Source organism: Dioscorea cayenensis, chromosome 19 (genome assembly GCF_009730915.1).
Source record: "Dioscorea cayenensis subsp. rotundata cultivar TDr96_F1 chromosome 19, TDr96_F1_v2_PseudoChromosome.rev07_lg8_w22 25.fasta, whole genome shotgun sequence".
Lineage (NCBI taxonomy): Eukaryota > Viridiplantae > Streptophyta > Magnoliopsida > Dioscoreales > Dioscoreaceae > Dioscorea > Dioscorea cayenensis.
In genome coordinates, this window is record NC_052489.1 from 1,695,475 (window position 1) to 1,720,367 (window position 24,893).

At 31.8% G+C, this 24,893-nt stretch overlaps 5 protein-coding genes across 6 annotated transcripts; 1 reads left to right on the plus strand and 4 right to left on the minus strand.

The window, feature by feature from the left end:
* The first annotated feature begins 678 nt into the window (after positions 1-678).
* On the plus strand, positions 679-3,019 carry LOC120283518 (ATP-dependent zinc metalloprotease FTSH 6, chloroplastic). Its single transcript, XM_039290214.1, is given in 4 exon segments — positions 679-1,261; positions 1,337-1,877; positions 1,947-2,260; positions 2,354-3,019. Coding segments are annotated over 4 exon segments (2,037 nt in total). The 5' UTR covers positions 679-698; the 3' UTR covers positions 2,973-3,019.
* On the minus strand, positions 3,001-3,917 carry LOC120250681 (protein RKD1-like). Its single transcript, XM_039259513.1, has 4 exons — positions 3,853-3,917; positions 3,656-3,780; positions 3,303-3,583; positions 3,001-3,223 (listed from the first exon to the last, which is right to left on the minus strand). Exons 1-4 carry the CDS (start codon positions 3,915-3,917, stop codon positions 3,023-3,025), a joined length of 672 nt encoding a protein of 223 aa, XP_039115447.1. The 3' UTR covers positions 3,001-3,022.
* Positions 3,918-4,609: 692 nt separating this feature from the next.
* On the minus strand, positions 4,610-6,173 carry LOC120250260 (amino acid transporter AVT1I-like). 2 transcript variants are annotated; one of them, XM_039259056.1, is made up of 3 exons: positions 5,903-6,173; positions 5,217-5,788; positions 4,610-5,135 (listed from the first exon to the last, which is right to left on the minus strand). In XM_039259056.1, exons 1-3 carry the CDS (start codon positions 6,066-6,068, stop codon positions 4,620-4,622), a joined length of 1,254 nt encoding a protein of 417 aa, XP_039114990.1. In that variant the 5' UTR covers positions 6,069-6,173; the 3' UTR covers positions 4,610-4,619. The 2 variants fall into 2 exon arrangements, with proteins under 2 accessions (XP_039114990.1, XP_039114989.1); XM_039259055.1 differs by having other exon boundaries at positions 5,217-5,824.
* Positions 6,174-6,761: 588 nt separating this feature from the next.
* Positions 6,762-8,539, minus strand: LOC120283676 (amino acid transporter AVT1I-like). Its single transcript, XM_039290392.1, has 3 exons — positions 8,129-8,539; positions 7,430-8,037; positions 6,762-7,349 (listed from the first exon to the last, which is right to left on the minus strand). Exons 1-3 carry the CDS (start codon positions 8,322-8,324, stop codon positions 6,837-6,839), a joined length of 1,317 nt encoding a protein of 438 aa, XP_039146326.1. The 5' UTR covers positions 8,325-8,539; the 3' UTR covers positions 6,762-6,836.
* Positions 8,540-16,042: 7,503 nt separating this feature from the next.
* LOC120283875 (amino acid transporter AVT1I-like) lies at positions 16,043-17,576 on the minus strand. Its single transcript, XM_039290651.1, has 3 exons — positions 17,435-17,576; positions 16,744-17,351; positions 16,043-16,649 (listed from the first exon to the last, which is right to left on the minus strand). The coding sequence occupies exons 1-3, from the start codon at positions 17,508-17,510 to the stop codon at positions 16,134-16,136; spliced, it is 1,200 nt and encodes a 399-aa protein (XP_039146585.1). The 5' UTR covers positions 17,511-17,576; the 3' UTR covers positions 16,043-16,133.
* Between the last annotated feature and the right edge of the window lie 7,317 nt (positions 17,577-24,893).

Sequence of the window (24,893 nt, forward strand, 5' to 3'; positions counted from 1 at the left end):
AAAAATTGTTAAAATAAAATTTGGAGTACACACCCTAAGAAAACAAATCCAAAGCAAGTGTATTGTTTTTATTTGATTAAACACATTGCTAACTTCACTAAGTTTGTCATTTATAGATTTAAGATATTTTATAATATGTTATCTGAACAACTAATGACCCCCAAAAATATTAGTAGATTTTGAATCTAGATGTTAAAATTATTAAATAAACTAAAATTCAAACAAATATTTGTTTGGATTATTGAATATTAATCCAAACAAATATTTATCATTTAAAAATAACACTAACAAACTTTAAATAAAAATCAAAATAAATTCATATAAATAGACCTAAAATCCAAACATTTTTTAAAAATATAAATAAATAAAAGTACAAAAATAAATAAAAATCACCCACTTGTATGGCATTCAACAGAAAAAGGATCTTTCCTTCCATGTGTCTCATAAAACCTCCACAAATATACAACTTCTCCAATTTTTTGCTTCTAGACAATTCAAGAAATGAAACAAGAAAACAAAACAGAAGAGAATAACATGCCAGAACTATTGAAGAAACTCCTGGAAATTCAAATCATACACTGACTGGATAACTCATGAAACTTCTTCTCAATATTCTCATTTATATCATCCCTTTGCACCCTTTTTTTTTCCCTCCAAATCCAACAACTCCACTTCCAGTTTCATTGTAAGTGCAGTAAATGGCACCTGCTCTTTCCCTCACTTCACTCCACTTCCCCCTCTGCAAGTCAAACAACAGTAATAAACTCCCAGTTACAAGAGAGTTTTCCAACCAGAGAGATGCTAATTATACTAATTTAATAACCAGAAGAGAGCTGTTGAAAGCATCAGGATTAGCATTAGGAACTGGTGTTCAGGCTGTAAAGGCTGAACCAGAAAGCCCTTTAGAGGGTATTTCCAGTAGGATGTCATACTCCAGGTTGCTTGAGTATTTGGATGCAGGTGCTGTGAAAAAGGTTGACTTGTTTGAGAATGGAACTGTGGCCATTGCTGAGATTTTCAACCCAGTTTTGAATAAGATTCAGAGAGTCAAAGTCCAGCTCCCTGGATTACAAAGAGAGTTACTGAAGAAGTTGAAAGATAAGGAAGTGGACTTTGCTGTTATCCCTGTGCAACCTAATGTAGGACTTGTAGTTCTTGATTTCATGGTGAACTGGGGCTTTCCTTTGCTCTTGCTTGGCACTCTTCTCTTCAGAGGTTCCTCTGGAACTGGAAGTCCCAACTTGCCTTTTGGTCTTGGGAGGTAAATTTTTCTTTTTTTTTTTTTGGTTTTCAGCTTTGAATTTATTGGATTTAGATTAATGTGATTGATGAACAGGTCTAAGGCTAAGTTTCAGATGGAGCCAAACACTGGTTTTACATTTGATGATGTGGCTGGAGTTGATGAGGCAAAGCAAGACTTTCAAGAAATAGTGGAGTTCTTGAAGTCCCCAGAGAAGTTTACTGCAATTGGAGCAAGAATTCCCAGAGGTGTTCTATTGGTTGGGCCACCAGGGACTGGCAAGACATTGCTGGCTAAAGCCATAGCAGGGGAAGCAGGGGTTCCTTTCTTCTCACTCTCTGGTTCAGAGTTCATTGAAATGTTTGTGGGTGTGGGTGCTTCAAGAGTGAGAGATTTGTTCAATAAAGCGAAGCAGAACTCGCCTTGTCTTGTGTTCATCGATGAGATTGATGCAGTTGGAAGACAGAGAGGGACAGGCATTGGAGGAGGGAATGATGAAAGAGAGCAAACACTGAACCAGTTGCTCACTGAAATGGATGGTTTCAGTGGTGATAGTGGAGTTGTTGTTATTGCTGCTACAAACAGACCTGAAATTCTTGATTCTGCTCTGCTCAGACCAGGAAGATTTGATAGACAGGTAAGTTTAGGATTTCATGAATATTTCAATCTATGGTGGAATGAATCAATGATTGAATGAGTCTTGCAGGTGAGTGTGGGATTGCCAGATGTGAGAGGGAGGGAGGAAATACTGAAAGTGCATAGCTGTAACAAGAAGCTTGATAAGAATGTATCACTTAGTGTGATTGCAATGAGAACACCAGGATTCAGTGGTGCAGACCTGGCAAACCTCATGAATGAGGCAGCCATTCTTGCAGGAAGGAGAGGGAAGCAGAAGATCACATTGAAAGAGATCGATGATTCGATCGATAGAATTGTGGCAGGACTTGAAGGCACAAAGATGACAGATGGGAAGAACAAGATACTTGTTGCTTATCATGAGATTGGGCATGCAATTTGCGCGTAAATACTTTGAACAAGTCTCTCAAATTCTATATGGTTCCTTTTTTCAAGTACATTGAGTATTTAGGACTAAATTTGATTTTATGTTTGCAGGACACTCACTGCTGGGCATGATCCAGTGCAGAAGGTGACACTTATACCACGAGGACAAGCTCGCGGCCTCACTTGATTCTTGCCTGGTGACGACGCAACTCTTGTATCAAAGCAGCAGATTTTTGCTAGAATTGTGGGAGGATTAGGTGGCCGGGCGGCAGAGGAAGTCATATTTGGTGAGTCCGAGGTGACAACGGGTGCTGCCGGAGATTTACAGCAGATAACTCAAATAGCAAAGCAGATGGTGACCACGTTTGGAATGTCTGAGATTGGGCCATGGGCACTGATGGACCCTGCAGTGCAAAGTGGTGATGTTGTGTTAAGGATGATGGCAAGGAATTCAATGTCAGAGAAACTCGCAGAAGATATCGATAAGTCGATAAAAGCAATTGTCGACAAAGCTTATGAAATTGCAAAAATGCATATCAGAAACAACAGAGAAGCCATTGACAAGTTAGTAGACTTGCTGCTAGAAAAAGAAACTCTCTCAGGTGATGAATTCAGAGCAATTCTGTCCGAATTCACCAATATTCCAGACGCTAAACAGAAAAGCAAAACCAACTCTTCCAGAGCTAGTTGCTGCTTGAGTACATGTACATATATATATATATATATATAGATATATGTATATAATTTCCACTAATTATTTAAAGATGAGATTACATTGGGTCACAAATGGTTGGTATACTCAAGAGCCATGAGCCTTCTCTTCTTGTAATTAGCCTTAAAACAAGCTTGCCTTAACCTCTTGGTTTTCTCCTCCAATTGCAACCCTGGCTCCTTCTCCATCATCTTCTTCTCTTGTTCAAGTATATCCAATGCACTCCTCAGCTGTTCTTCTCCTACATTCCCCTCTTCTCTACCCAATTCCTGAAGGAAAAAAAAAAAACCAAGTTAATCACTATGAAAACAAGTGAGAGAAAAAAAGAGAAAATGATTGATAGATTACTTGAACATTCTTTATCAATGTTTGCAAGCTTTTCATCTTTCTATGTGGCCACCTTGGAATACCCAACTCTCTGCACTTCTTCTTCAAGAGTGTGAGCCCAACATTGAGTTCCTTTGCTGCTTGAGTTATAGGCATGTAAAAGTACCTAGACACATCCTCAAATGTTATAACCTTCTCATCCTTTACACTTCTCTCCACCTTCTTTGATTCACTACTAGTCTCATTATCCAAGTTCTCATCCCAAAACCCATTCTCTCCATCCAACAAACCATAAAACTCATCTGACAAAAACTTTTTTAAGTTATAATCAGAATAATGAATCAAAGAAAGATTAATAATACTGTTATCAGTACCTTGCATGATGAGATTGTCAGGAGGAAAAAAAGAGCATGAAGAGTCACACTGTGCTAAAGGACTAGCTTCAACAATAAAATCATCTATAGGATAATCAAGTTGCCAATTCCATAAAGGAAACTCACTACAAAGAAAGAATAAAAGATGGTTTAAGTGTCACACCCACATGCATGCATGTAAAAACTAAAACACTTACCTGAAATCCAGTTGATCATCTGCCATGGTTGCTGCTATTTCATAGTTATTATTATCCATCTCCATCTCCAGAGATGGAAATGGAATTATATATGATGATGAGTATATATATATATATATGAGAGAGAAGGAGAGATTGAAAGAGAGAGAGAGAGTGATGCATGGACTTGAATAGCCATGCAGAGAAGAGTGATTGGTTGAGTGGGTTGTGGATTGGAGTTACAAAGATGGTAATTAAGTCTGTTGGTGGGCGCATTAGCCGAAAACGCCCCCAATTTCTCCATTAATTTTCTCTAGTTCTATTTTTCCAATTAATTGTTTCTAGTTTTATTTTTTTCTTGAGCTTTGGGAATGAAAATATTGGATGAGTTTTGGGAATTGAGATTATTGATGAGTGTTGAGTTATTGAGAAATTAGAATCCCACAAACTTGGTACTATTACTCCCAAATCTTTTAGTTAGTTAATTGGGTTTTTTTTAAAAAAAAAAAATGAAACGCATGAGGATTAGGAGCTTGGCCATGCTTGGGCTTTGAATGCAAATGAGTAGTGGATCCATGGAATGGGATTATTATTTATGGTAATAATAATGATCAAATGGGAAGAGAAATTCAATTCATTTGGATAACATGCAAATAAATGCGCCGCCACATAAACCCAATGCGTTTCAGATATTGATTGGATTAACTCAAGTAACATTTCTGAAGTATGAAATTTCACTGCAGATACTAAAAAGTTTTATTATTAAATTCAACAGTAACAAAAAAAAATTATTGCATTTGATGTATAATCTGTTTCAATGAAGTGTAGGTACCTAAGATAACAATTATAACCCCGAATACGAAAATTAAACCAATGAAAACAATCTCAAACTTGCTTTTCCTCAAATGCTTGAAGATCTTGAGGTAGCACAAACATGGCAAGAACATTGAAACTACAATACTCAAAAGTGAACCGATGAATGACATAAGGTCCGCGAAGAAAGGTATCATCAAAGCTATGATCACAGTGCTACAAACCAAGAGTGTCCTTGTAACGATCGAAAAACACCTCTTGTTATAAGGTAGAAATCTTTCTTCGATGGCAGTTGCAACAGGTGTAATCAATAGTGCGTATTTAGTAAACGGATTGATCAATGTAGTATATATTACTATCTTTGAGCTGAGATGTCGGAGAGGAAGATTCAATGTTATTTGAGATTGTACTTCATTTCCATACATCAAGTAGCCAATAACTGCCATTGATGCATAATTGATAGTGCAGAGAACAAAACATAGAACTATTACCTGCATTGCAAATCAATTGAGAGGTTATTTATTTCAAGTAAGATTACTTTGACGAACATTGCTCATCGACATTGTTGTTACCTTAGAGAATTGAGCTTTGTTTTTCATTGAATTGCAAATAGTAGGGAACACTGCATGCCCGCAATAACAAAATGTGTAGAGGCCTAAAGAAGTCGGTAATCCAACAATATTCAGAGGCCGGCCGAGCTCATGAAATCCAACTCCACCGACTGTTGCAGTCCAGAAAACAGAACCAACCATGACAATTGAAGCTAATACACCGCCGGCAGAAATATAAGCAAGCACACTCAAGTTTCTCAACCATGTCGTCGGTAAAATTATAAGCGAAACAAGTAAAACAAAGAACTGCTTCCCTGCAATTTTATACATTCCAATTTCGAAACTCCTGCCCGGGAACAACTTGTTTAAATTATCACCTTCCAAAATCAAGAATCCAATTGAGACAAGAAATAACTCTATGTTCATGAAAACCGATACGGCTAATCTCCCTTTGTTACCAAATGCAAGGCCACCAATGTCAGTATAAGTTCTGATTCTTGGATTTGCATCAATGCATTGTTTTAGCAGTAATCCAGTATAGCAGCAAATAATAGCTATCATGGGGAGTAATATTAAGCTTAACCACCCTCCTTCTGCAAGTGCATATGGAACAGATATAATTCCAATTCCTGACAAACATGAAAACAGTAAATCAATAGCATTGCAGTTATTCACTGAACAGTTTGCAGCCTAAGATTTTTACACACCTGAAAGTGCATTGAGGCCATTGAAAGAGGTCCTAACAAAGCCTGCACCATCTTGACCTTGTTCATCATGTGATAGTAAAGGGTCACCAAGATTAGATTTAGCACAACCATTGTTGTCTAACAAGATGGCATGGTGATCAGGGGATTTTGTTGAAGATGAAGACATTCACTTTCACTTAACAAACAGTTGAATACTTGACGGCACTAACAAGAGTTCTATCTATTTGTCTCTCTGTCACTTTCTTCATAGGATGTGAAAATCCCAGTTTTGCTTTTTGTTTTTTTATTTTTATTTTTATTTTATTTTATTTTTTAAAATTATTTTTGGATAGATTTGATGGACCAAAGGGTTTGGTTAACTTTTGAAATATTTTTATTTTAATAAACTCTATCATGATATATTTATGCGGTGTTTTGTGGATAAGAATATATAAAAAGAATTATCTATATTAGTGTTAGTCTTTAAAAATATCTGATTTTTTAAATAAAAATAAATAAATTGTATTCATTAAAAAAGGTCGAGTTTGGTTTGGACATGCTTGATTTTTAACAAAAACGATAAGTGCAGAAAAAATAGACAGATATGACGATGCATAAGTTTTAAATCTATATAAAATATATTTGCATCAAGAGTGATAAGCCATAATAATGAATTTTTTTACCATGCAATCATAAAAGAATGAAGAATACGACTCCTCTAGAAAAACAACTATGATCAATAAACAGTGAATTAATATTGATCTACAATAATGAGACTAGTGAATATTGCACAAACAAACAAGACAACATTGTAGCATTGTTTACTAAAAAAAAAACAACAGAATAATCAAATCAAATTAAATCTGAAAACAGTTTGCACTAGATATTTTGAAGCTTATGTTTGTAGTATGAAGTTACATTACATTTAGATACCAGAGAAAAGTGAAGAGTTTCTTCACATTTCCTGTATAATCTTTTTCACAGAAGTGTAACTACCTAATGAAGCTACCAAAACTCCAAATACCAAAATTAAAACAATGAAAACTAGCTCAATCTTACTCTTCCTCGAGTCCTTGAAGATCATGAGATAGCATATACATGGCAGTAGCATAGAAACGATAACGCTCAAAAGCGAGCCGATGAATGACATAAGATCGGCAAAGAAAGGCACCATTATGGCAATGATCACAGTGCTAGATACCAAGAGTGTTCTGACAAGAACCGAGCTCGATCTCTTGTTATAAACTCGCAATCTTTCTTCAATTGCATTCGCAATTGGTGTGATCACAAGAGCATATTTTGTGAATGGATTGATTAATGTAGTATATATAGCTATCTTCGAACTAAGATGTCCAAGAGGTAGATTCAATGTGACTTGAGATTTCACTTCATTGCCATACATCAGGTAGCCGAGAACAGCCATTGACGCGTAATTGATAGTGCAGAGCACAAAACATAGAACCAATACCTGCATCGGCATCAAATGGTGAGATTATTGCAAACTAAATAATTAGTGAATTCGAGAAATTCTTTTGACATTGTTAGTACCTTTGGGTATTGAGCTTTGTTCCTCATCGAATTGGAAATTGTCGGGAACACGGCATGGCCACAATAGCAAAAGGCATAAAGACCCAAAGAAGTAGGCAATCCGGCGACATTCAAAGGCCGGCCACGCTGATGAAATCCAACTCCATCGAATGTGGCAGCCCAAAGAACAGAAAAAACAATGATTATCGAAGCGAGAACTCCTCCGGCAGATACATAAGCAAGCACACCCAAGTTTTTCAACCATGTTGTGGGTAAAATTACAAGAGCAATGAGTACAACAAAGAACTGCTTCCCTGCAATTCTAAAATCTCCAATTTCAAGACTCATGCCAGGGAACAGATTGTCCAAATTGTCACCTTCCAATATCAAGAACCCAATTGCCACTAGAAATATCTCAACATACATGAAAACAGACACTACTACTCTCCCTTTGTAACCAAATGCAAGTCCACCTATGTCAGGATAAGTTCTCACACTTGGATTAGCATCTGTGCATCTTTGTAGCAATAATCCAGTGTAGCAGCAAATAATGGCTATCATAAGCAATAATATTAAGCTCAACCACCCTCCCTCTGCAAGTGCATATGGAATTGACAGTATTCCAACTCCTACCCAAAACAACCACAATAATAACAATTAATAAAAAAAAAGATGATAACTGCAAAGACCTTGTAAAATTAACAGCAGAACAGAGCAAACCTGAGAGAGCATTGAGACCATTGAAAGAGGTCCTAAGAAAGCCTGCACCATCTTCATCTTGTTCTTGATCCTTAAGCCCATGTCTCAGCAAAGGATCTCCTAGACCACCAGATCCACTAGCACCATCATTGTAATCCACCAAGATTGCATGATGTTCAACAGATTGAGATTCAGATGGAGATGAAGTCATTCCCATCTCCCCTGCTTCTCACTCTCCAGGAACAAAAAAAAAACACTTTAATTACAGTACCCAACCAAACAACTGAGAGCTTTTATAGACATACACACTTTGATAAATCAAATCAAAACTCTTCTCTCCATTAGTGGTTGTCTCTCTCACAATTAAGAAATCCAAGACGCTGCAAAGAAACTATGGATTCAATCAAGTAAATTCCAAAAGCCAGCTATCATCACTAGTTTGACATTAAGTTTTAGGGTGATAACCATGTTATTAGAGCTTGGCCTTGTCTCCTCAACTATTGGGTCAAAAGATGCAAAATTTTACCACGTGCCCTTGACTTTGTACAACGTGTTGTCCAACAGTGGAAAAAAACGTGCTTAATATTAAATATATATTTAAATATATATATATATATATATCCATGTCACATAGTTATCACTTATTAAGAGAAATCTTGAAAGACCCTTATGAATCTTATCTATCTTCTTTGTCACTGTCTAATTGCCTTGTGTTAATTTGCTTTTTAAAGAGAGCCAAAACACATGACAAAACTTTCTTTGTCTTATCATTTATTTTTTTGTCTGATTGCTTTGTGTTAATTGGCTTTTTAAGAGAATGCCAAAACACATGCCAAAATCTTCTTTGCCTCAATCATTTATTTATTTATAATATAACAAGCCACTCTACATACATTCTATTAAAGGTAAAATTTCAATCGTATATTAAAAGAAGTCAAACCATCAATTTTTTGTATAAAAATTAAATATTTTAGCACTTAGTTATTACACTGTGAGTGACAAATCATTTTTTTTTTATTAGGATTTTTGTTTGTATACATAATATTTTTTATTGTTTAAATTTAATTTATATAAAATTAATAAATTACATAAAATATCATCCCACAGTAAGTGAGTAATATTACTATTTATACGACTCCCTTGTTTTGAGTATGAATGAGAATTAGTGAGTGGTATTATTATTTATTCGACTCTCTTGTTTTGAGTATGAGTGAAAATTGAGTGTGTAGCCAACGACCATTTTGAGTCCCATTGGTATCGAGATCTGCTGCGTGGGGTGTTAGATGCCGAGTGTCGGCATGGGCTCCCGAGTTCGATCTCTACCTCGCGTAAGGTGAGGGCACGGTTCGGTGATGAGCGCGGCTCCCCCACGTGTTCGTCGCAGGGTTTCGTGACATTGTCGATTTCTCAAAAAAATTTAGTGCGTATAGTTAGCCTGTCTTTTAATATTTTTTATCATAAAAATATAATAGTTTCATTATTTTTTTATTAGCGATGTTTATTTTGGTTAAAAATGAAGTAGACAATTTGGTATTTGTTTATTTTGGTTGGAGATGAAGTGGACAATTTGGTATTTCTTTATTTGTATACAAACAAAAAAGATTTTTTTTCTTTTTCTTTTCAATCAATTAGATATGTTATCAACTGACTATAACTTTGCATATGCTCATATGCAGTTGATTTCTTTAAATCATCACGTATGCTTTAGAGAAGACTGATATTTTATAATCAATAATTATTTTTTAAAAGCAATAATATTTTTTTAAAATACAGGACAAACTAACTAAATATAAAAATATATTTTAAAAGACTCTAATCAACAGTTGATCTCAAAGGTATATATATATATATATATCTGTAAATTGTAACTATTTTTGGTTGCATAAGCAATTTTTTTAAAATTTATTAATTTTTTTTAAGTCACATGTTAAGCTCGTATACAAGGGATTAATCCTAATCCTCCCATCCTCACTTTATATGTGATATAATCAATAGGAACAAACACTTTTTATAGGAGATTCGATGGAAATAGATTAAGGTCATTAACTCTGAATTATTTTCGATCATCACTTTAATTTTTTAATTTTATTTATCACATTATCAATACTATTATTTTTTTATAAGAAAATCAAATCTATTGTAAAAATAATAATAATTTTTTTCTTTGAATTTGAAAGTGCAAAAACCCATAGACTAGAGTCCAGGGATCTGGGAGAGCTTCCACCACCTAAGGGCATGATTGAGGATAAATGATTTACATTAGTGTTATTTTTGGGATAGGATTTTGTATAAAAAGAATTAAATATATCATTTTGGTATGGTAGAAGGTTTGAAAGTATTAGATAAATTTATCAAAAAAAAAAAAAGTATTAGATAAAATTTATTCAAAAAGTATAAAAAATTATAAATAAGAAAATCTTTTATTATCTTTCAGAATTTAAAAAAAACATAGATATATATATATATATAGATAGGAGTAAGATTGAAAATTGAACATCTCAGTCAAGTTTTAAGTTATCATTTTAAATTCTTTTTATTATTTTTTTGAGTGGATAGATAAAGGATGGCTAAATTATTATAAATATAATTTATTTATTATTTTTTATATTTTTAAAAATTATTAAATCATGTGTATACTTCTCAATAAAACCTATACTATTAAAATTTAATTTAATTAAATACGTATCATATATATATATATGTATAATCAATAATTTTTTAATTTATTAGTATTGAATCTTTTGTTTAAAGATCATCTCAGCTTATGAAAGATAAAATACAAATATATATATGCCCACAAAACCGAGGGCATCATTAAGCATGTGGTCCAAAAGCTCATGATCTTAATTTTATGTTTGAATTTTCATCGAAATGTTGAAAACTAACTCCAGAGTGTTTATTTAATTTTATTTATATATTTTAAGTTCTGACTTCTGAGTGATAATGAGGCCACATGGAAATTAAGATGCTCAACAGTGAAGCCTGAGTCCAAACACATAAACAAGTGAGCAAACAAAACAAGAACTGAAACAATACCGATAAAATGATATTTATAAAAATTTTTAATTTGCATCATGTGGATAAGCATATTTTAAATTACAAACTAGAGTTCCGGATTCTGATTATTTTTTTCACAACTAAAAGGGAAAAATGAACTAAAATTGGTTTGAGAAATGGCATGGAGAAGAAAAGCTCTTTTTTTACCACTTTTCAATTAATTATAAATATTATCAATTCAACAAAACATATATTACAACAATTATACCAAATAATTGGAGAGGTGTTTGCCTCCTTCTTCCAAAACCTATATGGCTCGACTCAAGATTATCGTCACCAGATTAACTGGGATGCCTTACTTGGTCATAAAACCCAACACAACCTCTCCTATTTAGACGCCCCATTCAACCATGAGGAAATAAAAAAAGGCGATGTTTAGCATGAGTGCTGATAAAGCGCCAGGGTCGGATGGGTTTCCAGTATTTTTCTTCCAGAAATTTTGGGACTTGGTGAAAAATGACATTTACAAGCTGTGTGATAACTTCTATTGGGGTAGGGCCAATCTAGAACGAATTAATTGGTTGAACATTGCACTGATTCTGAAAACTCAAACCCCAGAAGACCCCTCGCACTATCGCCCAATTAGCTTAATTAATTGTTCTCTCAAAATTCTCTCCAAGCTTCTGGCAAATAGGCTTAGTTGTGGGATAAGCGAGTTGATTGACATGACTCAATCTGCCTTTATCAAAGGTAGATGCATTATCGACAACATTGCAGCTGCCCAGGAGCTCATTTACTTCATGCAAAGACACCGTCTTTATGGCCATATCTTTAAAGTGGATTTTTTCAAGGCTTTTGATACGGTTGATTGGAACTTCCTTTTCGATCTCTTAAAGGCTCGGGGTTTTAGCGAGCGATGGGTGGGCTGGATCAAATCCATTCTCTTTTCTTCTAAGGCCAAATTTCTTATTAATAGGAAGGAGAGTGGATATGTTAGATTCAAAAGAGGGCTTCGACAGGGGGACCCTCTTTCCCCTTTGCTTTTTACCTGGTTGTAGATGTGATGAGTACCTTATTCAATAATGCGTTAAATTCAGGGGTCCTAGTTGGGGTTCCTCTGGGGGATTCTGGTGCTAAGATGTGCCATCTGCAGTTTGCTGACGACCTCCTTATCATGACGGCGGGGGTGGAGAGGACCTACGAATTATCAAGATGATCCTCTTCTTTTTTGAAGGCTTCTCGGGTCTAAGGGTTAATACGGAGAAATCATGTTTATTCTCTTCCCAAAGAAATTTGGAGCCTCAGGTTTACCTAGCTAGAACTTTGCATTACGGTACTGGGGTCTTGCCTATGACCTACCTGGGGTTACCTATTTCTGGTAGTAGACCCAGGAAGCAGGACTGAGATGTTCTTATTCATAAGATCAGGTCCAAACTAGCTGTTTGGAAATCTCGATTTCTATCCCTGGGGGGTCGCCTGACCCTGATTAACTTGGTTTTATCTGCTATGCTAACCTATTGGATGTCAATTTACAAGATTCACTGCTGGGTCATTAAAAGCATTGATAAGATTAGGAGGGACTTCTTGTGGTCTGGCCTTGATATCCATCATCCCAAGATTAGGTTGGTTAAATGGGCAAGACTATGTCGACCGAGAGAACAGGGGGGTTGGGATATTCTTGACTTAGCTACCTTCAACATGGTCCTCCTGGGGAAGTGGTGGTGGAAGCTTGGGTCTGGCAGCAGATGGTGCGGTGATGTTGTTTTCCATGTAAACTATTTCGGAAGGAATCCCTGTTGGAATCTATTTCACAAGCAACCTAAGCGGAGGTCTTTTCTTTGGAATGGATTTCTTCAATCCTTGCTGGCCTTTAGGATGAATTTGACCGCCACGGTGAAATATGGGTCCACCACTTTGTTTTGGTTGGATAACTGGCTGGAGGGTCGAGCACCGGCTGAGTTATGGCCTCATCGTTTCTTACTGGCCTTGGAGAAGGAAGGAACGGTGAGCGATTTGGTTGGTCGAGAGGATTGGCTTCCTCGGGGTGATTACCCCTCTTTGAATAGATTAATTCCGGGCTTGGCCAACCATACGGGCCTGGGGAGGATCTAAAGCAGTGGAGATTATCCTCAAATGGGGTGTTCTCGGTTAAGTCTTTTTATTCCTTCCTGATTGATGGGGGGATTCGATGTCTTTGGATGGCCGTCATCTTGAAGGGAAGCTGTCCGAGAAAAGTTAACCTATTCAATTGGTTAGCTTGGGAGGATAAGATCCTCTCATTGGAAAATTTAGCTTTAAGAAGATGTAATCTGCTACCATCGACCACTTATGTGATGTGTCATTCTAATGTGGAGTCAACTAGTCATCTCCTTCTCCAGTGCCCTATTGCTTTACATGTGTGGGGTTTCTTTGGACACCTATTTGATGTCCGATCGAATCTTTCTTCCATGAGAGACCTACGGGGTAATTGGCGAAAAAATATTAAGAGGCTTCTATCCACCTTTTGGGATCTCTTGACTAGGGCCATTACTTGGAACATTTGGATCGAAAGAAATGCACACATTTTCTCATCCTCTTGTGCTTTGAATGCTACAATTATTGTGAAAATTGTTCATATGCTTCTTATGTGGTTGAATGCAGTTCCTGAAGCTAAAAGGGCTAAGCTGGAGGAGCCCATGAAGAAAATCAAGAGGAGCCTGGAATTCGTGGTGACTAGGGAGGTGGAGCTCAATGCCCCTCCGGAGCATATCTCTTCAACGGGAGAAGTTTAGCTCTGATGTTTGTCTTGTGAGGAGACCCTCGGCCGGTGGGGGACTCTCATTGTTGTATACTTGTTGGTAGCTTTGTTTTGGTTCTTTCCCACTGCTGGTGGGTCTGGGTTTCAGTGCTGTTGTATCTTTTGTAACCTCGGCTTTTTAATGAATGTGGTTTATCTACTTTTATATATAAACAATTATACTAAATATTGCCAATTCAACAAAACATATATTAAAACAATTGGTGGTACAAAAGAACCGAATTAAGGGATTGTGTGGGTTAATTGGCTATCATATTAATATGATAGATCACTAATTTTTTTCAATAAATTAATAATATATTATTTTAATCACATATAATAGGTTATCATTATTCAGTTAATTTACTTCATATTATAAATTTTTGGAGTGCATTTTTATGGATATCTATCTCTTTAATAATATTTATTATTTTTATAAAATATTAAAATATGAGATCATTCATCAAAGTGTCACTAAAGGGAATTGAGGGATATAAATGTCATTTCACTTGGTTGTGAAACAACCAAGGAATTGTAGGCTTGTAAATTTTTTAATAGAAAACCAAACTTTGATTTTTTTTTTCATTATGGAATCGAAATTTCAATTTAAATTAAAATAATTACTTAACTTTAATTTTATTTGACCAGAGAATTATCCGATAAATTTGACCCATTTTTAATGATATATCAACAAATAAGATAAAATTATCAACTGAACACAATGTATCATATATATATATATATGATGATAGAAAATTTTTGACATATATATCATAAAAAATATACTGAATAATTATTTTAATTAAAATTTAAATTTAAATCTCAAAATAAAAAATTATTCCAGTTTGACACTCTATAAAAAAAAAAATTACCTAAGCTTCGCTGCTTCAGGGACTTTGGCTTTATCATTTCTAAAATTTTTTTAAAAAAAAAAACGTTAAAAGGGAGGGAAATTAACAAGCAAATTATATTCTCATACAATAAATCATGCGGAAAGTTAGGAAGAGTCTCCTTGTACTTTGATGGACTATTTTTTTTTTCCTATTATATTAGTGTATATTAGTGATATATATACATATATTTTTTTAAAAAAAGGTGGGGAGACATAAAAATCCATCAATCAATCAATTCATGTAGGACTGACGTAGATAAACCAACCATGGCAAATATTTAATGAAGATTCATAAAAATCCAACTGCTCAACCTGAGAAAAATAATGACAGATGAATGATCATGTCTCCTGCCAAACAAAGCCAACAACTCCACCAAATTGTCCCCACTTTTTATTTTTAAAATATTTAGATATAATTATAAATTTATTAAAAAAATTTGGTGGTCCAATATCAAATTATCAACTATAAATGCCAGCCAGCTGCCTTTTTACAGATAAATTATGAGTAAATTTTTTATATGGAATATTTGTATTTTATTAAAAAATAAGTTTAAATTTTAAATTATACAAAATAAAAATATAAGCGAGTCGAGATATTAATTTTTTTTTTCATTTTAACATGTTTTTATTTTATTAAAAAATATTAATTCTCAAATGTTGTAAAATGTGTTCCTTAAACATACTTTGACTCTTGAGCTTAAATATATTATTTATTTATATTATTTTGATATAATCAATAAAAATTTTATTAGAAAATAAAGTGTAATGATAAGAAATGAGCAACCGCATGATTTTTTAATATATAAATAAAACTTTATCATTTTTATAAAAATAAATAAACTACAGTTTTATTAAATAAAAAGATAATTATAAAACAACAAACAATGAGTTAATAAAATAAATAAACAAATACATTTTATGATAGGCTAATATGTTGAAAATATAGTACCACATCGGTTGTGTAATAGAATTGTAATGGGTTTATATATAGGTATAGAGGTTGAGCCACTAAGTCTTGAAGCTTTTTGGTGTAAGACCCCTAAGCCTATATAAAGCCCATATAGAACTCACTAGTACCAAAAATATAAAATCTAACATAATAATGATATAGAGCTAGCAGCCCAGCAACAAGAAAATATCAGTGAGCTTTGAAATAGCTATTGTCATCAAAGGACAATTATTAGAGGTGGATTAATTATCTGTCCTCAATCAAAAATTTGACTGCTTTGGTCTGATCCTGTATATATAGGGTATTGGTACACTAGAAAACATATTTTTATTGTTCATCAATTAGATTTTGAGACATTTAGAACATTAATTACTGATGTTACAAAGCAAATTAATATATATGATCAATACCCTTATAAATTACACACAATTTGTTTAACTGAAGAGAATGTTCCCATGACTGCAACTGATGTACCAATTACAATAATACCAATGATAATTACCAGTTGGATAAACCCTATCCTTTGTGAATCCTTAAATATTTTGAGGTAACAAGCACATGGCAATAACATTGTTGCAGTGCTACTCAAAAATGATCCTGTGAGAGCTAAAACATACCCAAAAAATGGCACTGTTAATGCCACAATTACAGTGCTCATCACTATAAGTGTTCTAATAAGAAGCCCAATAAACTTATATTTTGAAACTTGAAAACTTTCTTCAATGGCATCAGCAATAGGCATGATCAACAATGCATACTTAGTAAAAGGATTAATTAAAGTAATATAAATTGCTATCTTTGAGGTGAGTTTATTTCCTGGGAGATTCAATGTGATTTGAGATTGAGTGTTGTCCCCATACATCAGATAACCAATTATTGCCATGAATAAATAGTTGAGAGTGCAAATGATGAAGCATATGAACAACATCTGCAACAATTAAAATACAAACAAATTAGATGAATTATGTATTGATATTTATATATGATTAGATTAAGAACAAAAATAAAAATAGAAAACTTACCATAGGGAACATAGTTTTTTCTTTCATGGAAGTGTAAATGGTTGGAAATACAGCATGGCCACTGTAACAGAAGGCATATACACTAACAGCAGTGGGAACTCGTGTCCAATTAATAAGTTCTCCTTTCTCATGAAATCCAATTCCATTAACTACTCCTGTCCATAAGACTGCACCAACTACAATGATGGAAGCCAAGACTCCACCAAAAGAAACATAAGAGAAAACACTCAAATTCCTTAGCCAAGTGGTAGGTAAAATGACCAAGCTTGCAAGCAAAACAAACCCTTGTTTTCCTCCAAGTTTAAACCAAGCAATGTTAAAGTGTGTGTTTGGAAATAACTTCTCCAAATGATCACCTTCAAGTATCAGAAACTCAACAGCCACAAGATATAACTCAAGGTACATAAATATAGCTACTGCTAATCTTCCTTTGTAGCCAAAAGCCAACTCCCCTATATCAGGATAGGTTTTAACATTTGCATTTATATTCATACATCTTTGCAACAGTAATCCAGTGTAGAAACATATTGTAGCTGTTGTGAGTAGCAGTATCAAACTTAGCCAACCTCCTTGTGATAATGCATATGGAATTGATAATATGCCCAAGCCTATGATCAAATAAACAAAAAAGCATTAGTTGAAAGTATAAGTTGAATAGATAACATTATTAGAGAGATTAATGAGAAACAACCTGCAAGTGCATTGACTCCATTGAAACATGTTCTGAGAAAAGTGGTGCCTGTTCTAGTGGGTGTATGGGACTCCATTTTAGTTTCTTCTTATAAGCTTAGTGTAGAGAACATGAAGGTTTTTAAGAGGGAAAGATAGTGCTCTTCTTGGAGGTGGGTTTGAAATAAATTAAGTTTTGATAGTGATGATGAGTAGATAACCAAATAGGGAATATTTTGAGGAAAAGAAAAATAATGGAACTCAATTTCCATTGTTTTTAATTCTTCTTGATATCCAACTTTTGGGATTCTTATTTACATGGCCGGTGATTTTCTGAAACTTTTCACCTAGTGGGAGTTGGAAATTTTTTTAGCTTCCGTTAATTCCAGACAAGGCTGGCTAGATGCTCTGTTTTGGAAATAAAAATGAAGTAATAATCATTAAAGTGACTTGCACTCATCATCGTTTAAACACACAAAAATCATGGTTGCCAACCTTTTCCAATGTGGTTAGAAACTATCTTGGTAATCTTTTATGGTTTTATGAATTGAATTTTGTATAGTTTTTATGAAGATTCACATACAAAAGCAAACACTAGTTAATGTATCAAAGCTGAACGAAAAGACTACTAAAAAAATTATTAAAAAAAATCCATCTCAATTAATAACTCAATTCAAATACTTCCTAGCCGTTGAGTTCAGAGTAATAATAAATGATAATAAGATCACTAAGATAATAAAGTCAGAAATGTGATAATTAATGATAATCATATTTAATTGGGATAATTTATGGTAACATGATAATATGAAAATATTATCACATACTCAATAACTTTTAAAATATTTGAATAAATAGATGGTACAGTGAAACATGTCATATAACAAATTTGTATAGTACGGTGAATTAAACGAGATCTTTAAAATATTTGCAAAAGTGAGTCGAAAAAAGAATAATATTATATCACAAATTTTTATATTATTGTGAACCAAACGATGTTTAAAATATTTGCATAAATGAGTGGTAAAAAAATCATATCATATCACAAATAAAAAATTACCTTGGAATATTCATGGATAGTTATATATATAGTATCACTTTTATTCCTTTCAACAATGTATTTCTTCTCTTGGCAGAGAAAGGGATAGCCATTTGATTCTATAGAGGTGATCAGGATAACTTTTGAGACGGAATGTGAAACAAAAGTCAATGATTTGATTAATTCACAAATATAAAATTAATCTTAAATAAAAAAAATTATTTTGTTAATGTGTGGTCCTTTTTCAAAAAAAAAAAAAATTGTGTGGTCCTTGATCTAGACACTGAAAGGAGTGGACATAGCGCTTGAAATGTTACTGTACCCACTTTGAAGCGAGGCCATTATGCATGCACCATTTTGTTTTGTATAGTTAATTTATAGTGCTGTTCTTCTGTAACTCCACTTGTAATTGTGGTGGAGTTTTAAAAGAGAATGATTTTTTTAAAATGCAAATATTTTAAAATTCAAATTTATGTTACTAAAAAAAATATGGAAAAGCCAATTTGAATAGGAGATTATATATATTAATATTACTAATTTTTAAAATTAATTTTTAAACTTATTTAAATTATGAAATCTTCTAAAAAAGGGTTTGTTGAATAATTTAGTTTGTTATTTTGGAAATAGAGTTCATCCCAAACAAATGAGAATATATGTAATTTTATTCAGTATTTTTTAATTACTAATTTATCAATAAATAAAAAGGGTTTGTTTTGAAGTTTTTTATTTTAATCACCACTATTCATCTTTATAAAAAACATAATTTTAATGTTTTTAATAGTTCTTACGTAATCTACTTTAAAAAAAAAGTATAAATGTATAAGATTATGACTAAAACTCCATAATACCAAAATTGAATCAATGAAAATTAATTCATATTTATTATTCTTTTAGTCTTTAAAGATCATAAGCTAGCAAATACACAAAAAATAAAAATAAAATTGTAATATGTTCAAAAGTGAATTGATGAATGGCACAAGGCCAATGAAGAATGATGCCATGAAGGATTATATTGTTAGATACCGAGAGTGTTGTGATATATTAAATGGAATTGAATAAATTTCTTATAATAAGATAAAAAGCTTCCACAATTGCAATTGCAATTAGCGTAATGATAGGATAGCATGAATCTGTATATATATGAAAATAACATTAAAAAAATAATCAAAAGTGAAGTAATGAAGTGACAAATAACAAGAGTACTCCGGTACAAGGTGAAATAGGTTTTCTATTGTATCTTAAAAAAAATTTCTCAATTATATTTTACAGTTATTTTGATTAAAATAGCATGCACATTCATAAAAATATTTTTTTTTTTAAAAAAAAAGGTGATAAGTGCCTGTCTCTATGACGTGTGAGATGGTTACGACATCACCTGTGAATTAATTTCTCTAGCAAGGATTTAAACCCTCACCAATTTATACGCCACACGAAAGACTTATTTTGATACCGCTCATAAAAATAATTTTAAATAAATACTCAAAAGTGAATTAGCAAAGTGATAGATAATAAAAATGCCTTGATACCAAAGTGATGCCACGTTGTAGCTGTTAGAGAATGGACATAATGGTGATATAATACTTCACCAAATTAAAATTCATTTACAATGAAATTACAAAAATTGGTTTTGGAAAACGTTAAAATGAATAATAACCTATATCGAACTTCCACTACAAGGTAGCAATTCTATCCTAATTTACTCGGATAGGATGGTTTAGAATTTAATTTAAATAGTTCTTTTTTCAATTGTCTACATAAAAGGTTAACATGGGCTCACACCACTATTTTGATGATTTATGATAATTCGATAAATCACGTAACTTTTATAACTGTGACAAGTGAATCCTTTTTCAAAAAGTTTCATCTCAAAAATAAGAACTCAAGAGTACAACAATTAAGACTTAAAGTTCAAGGATAGTTATCCTGAAAAAAAATACTTATTATATAATAATTGTATTAAAATATAACTGGAAATCATTTATAAATGAATCTAAGGTCCTATTAAGTGGAAATAAGTGCAACGTTACATGCTATTTAATTTTTAATCTCTTGACTATTATATTAAGTAAGAATCATAATTTACACATTAATTTATAAGTGTGCATTAAGCGTGGGGAGCAGAGGAATAATCACATGAATTTAAAGGATTTACCACAAAATAAATACATTTGGTAGCTAATCCTCTTGATAGTACAGTTGTTAAGAAATCCTCATACGTCAAGTTTCATTAAGTGGGTCAATAAATTGGCCGAAGCACACTCAGGTGATCAAATGATCACCGGCTCAATTGCAAGCCTAGCTGCCTAAAATCATAGGGTTGACATCGATCTATCTTAATAGTAATGACAATAATGACCTTTATTGTCGGTTTGGTGGACACTCAAAAATGTTTTATTGATCAAAAACCCAAATTAACCATTAAATTAAGAAGTATTGTGAAGTTTATCAGTTTAGAAACAACTATTCAGTGCAAGAAAATTGTTTCATTGCAAAAAAAAAATTGTTCAAGAGGTTGACGTCCATTAGAGTGTTGCATTTGTGTGAAAAGGACTAGAAATCTTGCCAAAATCCATTGGCAAACTAATCATAATCATAATAACAACAAGATAGTGATAATGATAGGATGTAATGTTTAGAATTTTTAGGGATGTTAGGAGTTTCTTGTGATGCAAAATGAGAATATGGTGGTCTCTAACTTCCATATATGTTACTATTTACATTTTTAAAAATTTTGTAAAAATTAGTACATCTATAATAAATCTTTGATAAATCTTCCTAGCCAAGATCTTTCTCGTAAACCCTCTGGCCTATCTTGTGGTAATTCATAGTTTCACAAATGGAAGGCATGTATGATTTTTTAAATAATGAAAATTTTAAAAGGATATGTTTTTCTCGTTCTCACACATAAAGGGGCTTTGATTTATCTCGTCTGTTCTTGGATGTCAACTATATAGTGGGGGAGGGGTTTATCTTTTAAATTTGCTTTTAAACTTTTGTATCTTTTTTCTTTTCTTTTAATTATATCAACTCACGTCTATATATAATACATGCGATATTGCTTAATATAACAAGCATTTTATTTTTCTTTGCAATAAACTAGATAGTATTTTTCATTCCTCTTCCTATTAAAAACGTTAAAGAATTCAAATTTTACTCGTGGTGGTTTGTGCACAAATTTATAGAAAACTTTGAACAGTAATGATGGTGCTCACTTATAATTCATGAAAATTTTGAGCATTTTTTATATAATGATGAGGTCATACTTCCATGATGCTAGTTAGGGTTCTTTGTATATAATAGAATAATTCATAAAATTTTTAAATATTTTTTTATGCAAGCAAATGGCCACATTTTCATTCTTGTTACCATAGTTTTTTATAAATAATTCACCGTGATTAAAAAATTAAAAGGTTTTAAATAATAATTTTAGTAGGGGTATGAAAATTATTATTGATTTTGTTTGAAAAAAGAGGTTGCTTATTAAGATTATGAACTGCGATATTTTAGTTTATAATGGTAACATATAGATTTATTATGTATAACATTTTTTTAAAAATTTAGTATCAGAGCTAACTTTTAAACACAAAAGACTAAGGTCAAGCCTATGGTTCTTAGTTTCTTACACCCACAAATTATGTCTGATTCATGATTTTTTTCTAAAATTATATTTGAATTATTTATTGATTATTGTTTTATCCACATAATTATATTTGTAACTTTTTTTTCTAAAATATAAAATTAATTATTTAATTGATTTATGATAAAATTAAATTACATGTATTTTATCTTATCACATCCATATATGACAACATTAAATATCCATCCGTAAATGAAGTTCATTGTATTATTATAATTTTTAACATTACAACCCTAAAAATTTACCAAAAAAAAAGAAAAAAAGAAAAAAAAGTATATACTTCTATTTACGGGTAGAAGAGTATGGTGTTAAATATTATTAACCATTCTCAAATGTGCACGAGCAAGAAAGAGAGGTATGGCTTAAATTTTATTTTATTTTAATATTTTTCATAATTTCAATTTATTTTTCTTATTTTTACAATATTATGATGTTGATTGGTTTTTATTTTCTTATTACATTCAATTTAGTAAAAATGATTTTTTGAAATTAAAATTAATAAAATTATTTTTACAGTTAAGGAAAAAAAATAAATGGATTAGCCATTATTTTTATTAAGAAAAAATTGGTATCTTAACTTAAAGGCTAAAATTAAATAGATAATTTTGCATTAAAAAAAGTTTTATTGATTTTTAGATTCATTAGATGTAGTTTAAAAACCAAAAGATTAGAGAAGGATCTCTAGTCTTTAGATTTTTTTTAATTAAAGCTGTGTTTGATTGACAACATGGAAAATGATTGAAAAAAAAATTTTCATGGAAAAATTTAACATGGAAAATTAAAAAATAGTAGTTTAATTGGCATTATTTTTTAGCTAAAAAATCAAAAATTTTGTATGAAAAATTCAGATTTTATTGTTGATTGCTCTTATTTTCCACGGAAAATGAAACATTTTCCTGGAAAAATCGTCATATTTGATTGTATCAATTTTCCCTGAAAAAAGTCACATTTTTCCATGGAAATTTTTTTAAACAATTAAGCGCTATGTGAAATTGAATATTACCATCAAAACGCCACGGCATAATCTGGATAAATTTATTTAAAATATTTTAAAATATTATCAAGTTATAATAATTTATCTTTTTAAAAAAAATTAAAAGAAAATGAAAAATTTTTCTTTTAAATTTTTAAAAGAAAAGTTATTTTAAAATTATAAACATCGCTACATGGAATTTAATCTTACCATTAAAACGCCGCGTTTGTTAACTGAATAAATTTATTTAAAATATTATCAAGTTATATAATTATTTTTTTAAAAAAATTAAAAAGAAAAAGAAAAACTTTTCTTTTAAATTTTTAAAAGAAAATTTATTTTAAACACTTCAATCACGCGTTATTTTTTCATATAGCCCTTACGTTTTCCCTGAAAAACTTTTAGTAGGTTAAAGGCAGAAAAAAATTTCCACTGATTTGAGGAAAAATAGGGAAAATAGGGTCATGTGATAGAGTTTGTGGCAAAAATTGGCTTAATTGGGAAATGACCAGCAGGAAATTTTTACAGAAAAAAAGGCAATAAAGCCTAAATATTTTAGTAGTTATAATTCTATTTATTTTTATTATATAATTTATTATTTAATAAAAAAATAATTAAAAAAATTTTGTTACAATTTTGCTAAAACCCTATTTTTACCTAGATAAGTTCCACTTTGAATCTATCCAAGGATATTAATTTTTTGTTTTTGAAAAATTTTAAATTTTAAGCATCCTTTGATGCTTGATTGGAAAGTAGTTATGTAGATTCCATACGATATGTTTTACACTTGTTTACTATTTTTTATTTATCATTTATATTTTGTAATTTAATCTATAGATGAATCTACTACAAAATTTAAATAAAATAAAACGAAATAAAAATTTTAAATGACATTGAAATAAGTTGTTTACAATAATAAGTAATAAATGAATATACAATCAAACTGAGATTTATAGTAATTTTTTAATTGATATATGAATACTTTTATTTATGCTTTTTGATTTTTTTTTATTTTTTATTTTTGCTAATTACTTCCTAAAACTATCTTTATATTTACCAATACTACAAGGGATTTATCCAAATATGATGTATCAACTCTAAAACAACATTTAGTATAATAAAATTGAAAATAACGTAAAAAAAAGACAAATTTAGCAAAGTAAGCCCTTTATTTCTTAGAAAGTATCAAGATTATGATATAAGATAAATCATATAATTTATATTAAATGTTATAATTTTGAATTAGAGAGCAATATAGAGAATAGCAATGATAAGATAACAATTGGATCTGATAAGAAACAGGCCCAGTATTATGTACTTGAAGGCCCAACAATTAAAGATTCTCATGATGAAATTACAAAATTAGACATTCTGACCGTTTCAGTTAGAATTAACTGGGAAGCCATCACGTCGTCGTCAAGCGGCAACGTCAAAGTCATCAAACCGCGTCATAACGTCCGTTAAGCGCCGTCTTCTTTTCAAGCAGGAAACGGTTTCACAGTCATTTTTCCTAATTTTATTTATTTTTTATTTATAATCTGCCACGTTTATTTGCTTTACTATGATTTATGATTTGAAACTTTTAAAAAAATTTCTAATCTCTTCGTTTTAAAAATATTGGTTTCTAAATATTAATTAATATATCATTATAAAGTATGAAAATATTCATAGTATAACCTTGGTAGTTGATTATACGACAGCTTTAGTCGCATCGTATGAGATGAAGTTCTTACATGCATATAAGTGGTGGGCGTCATTCACTAGATCGATCGGGCTGGAATCGTGGATCCCATCTAGTGGTTAGCGCATGGGTGCTCGAATAAAGTGCCCTGGGT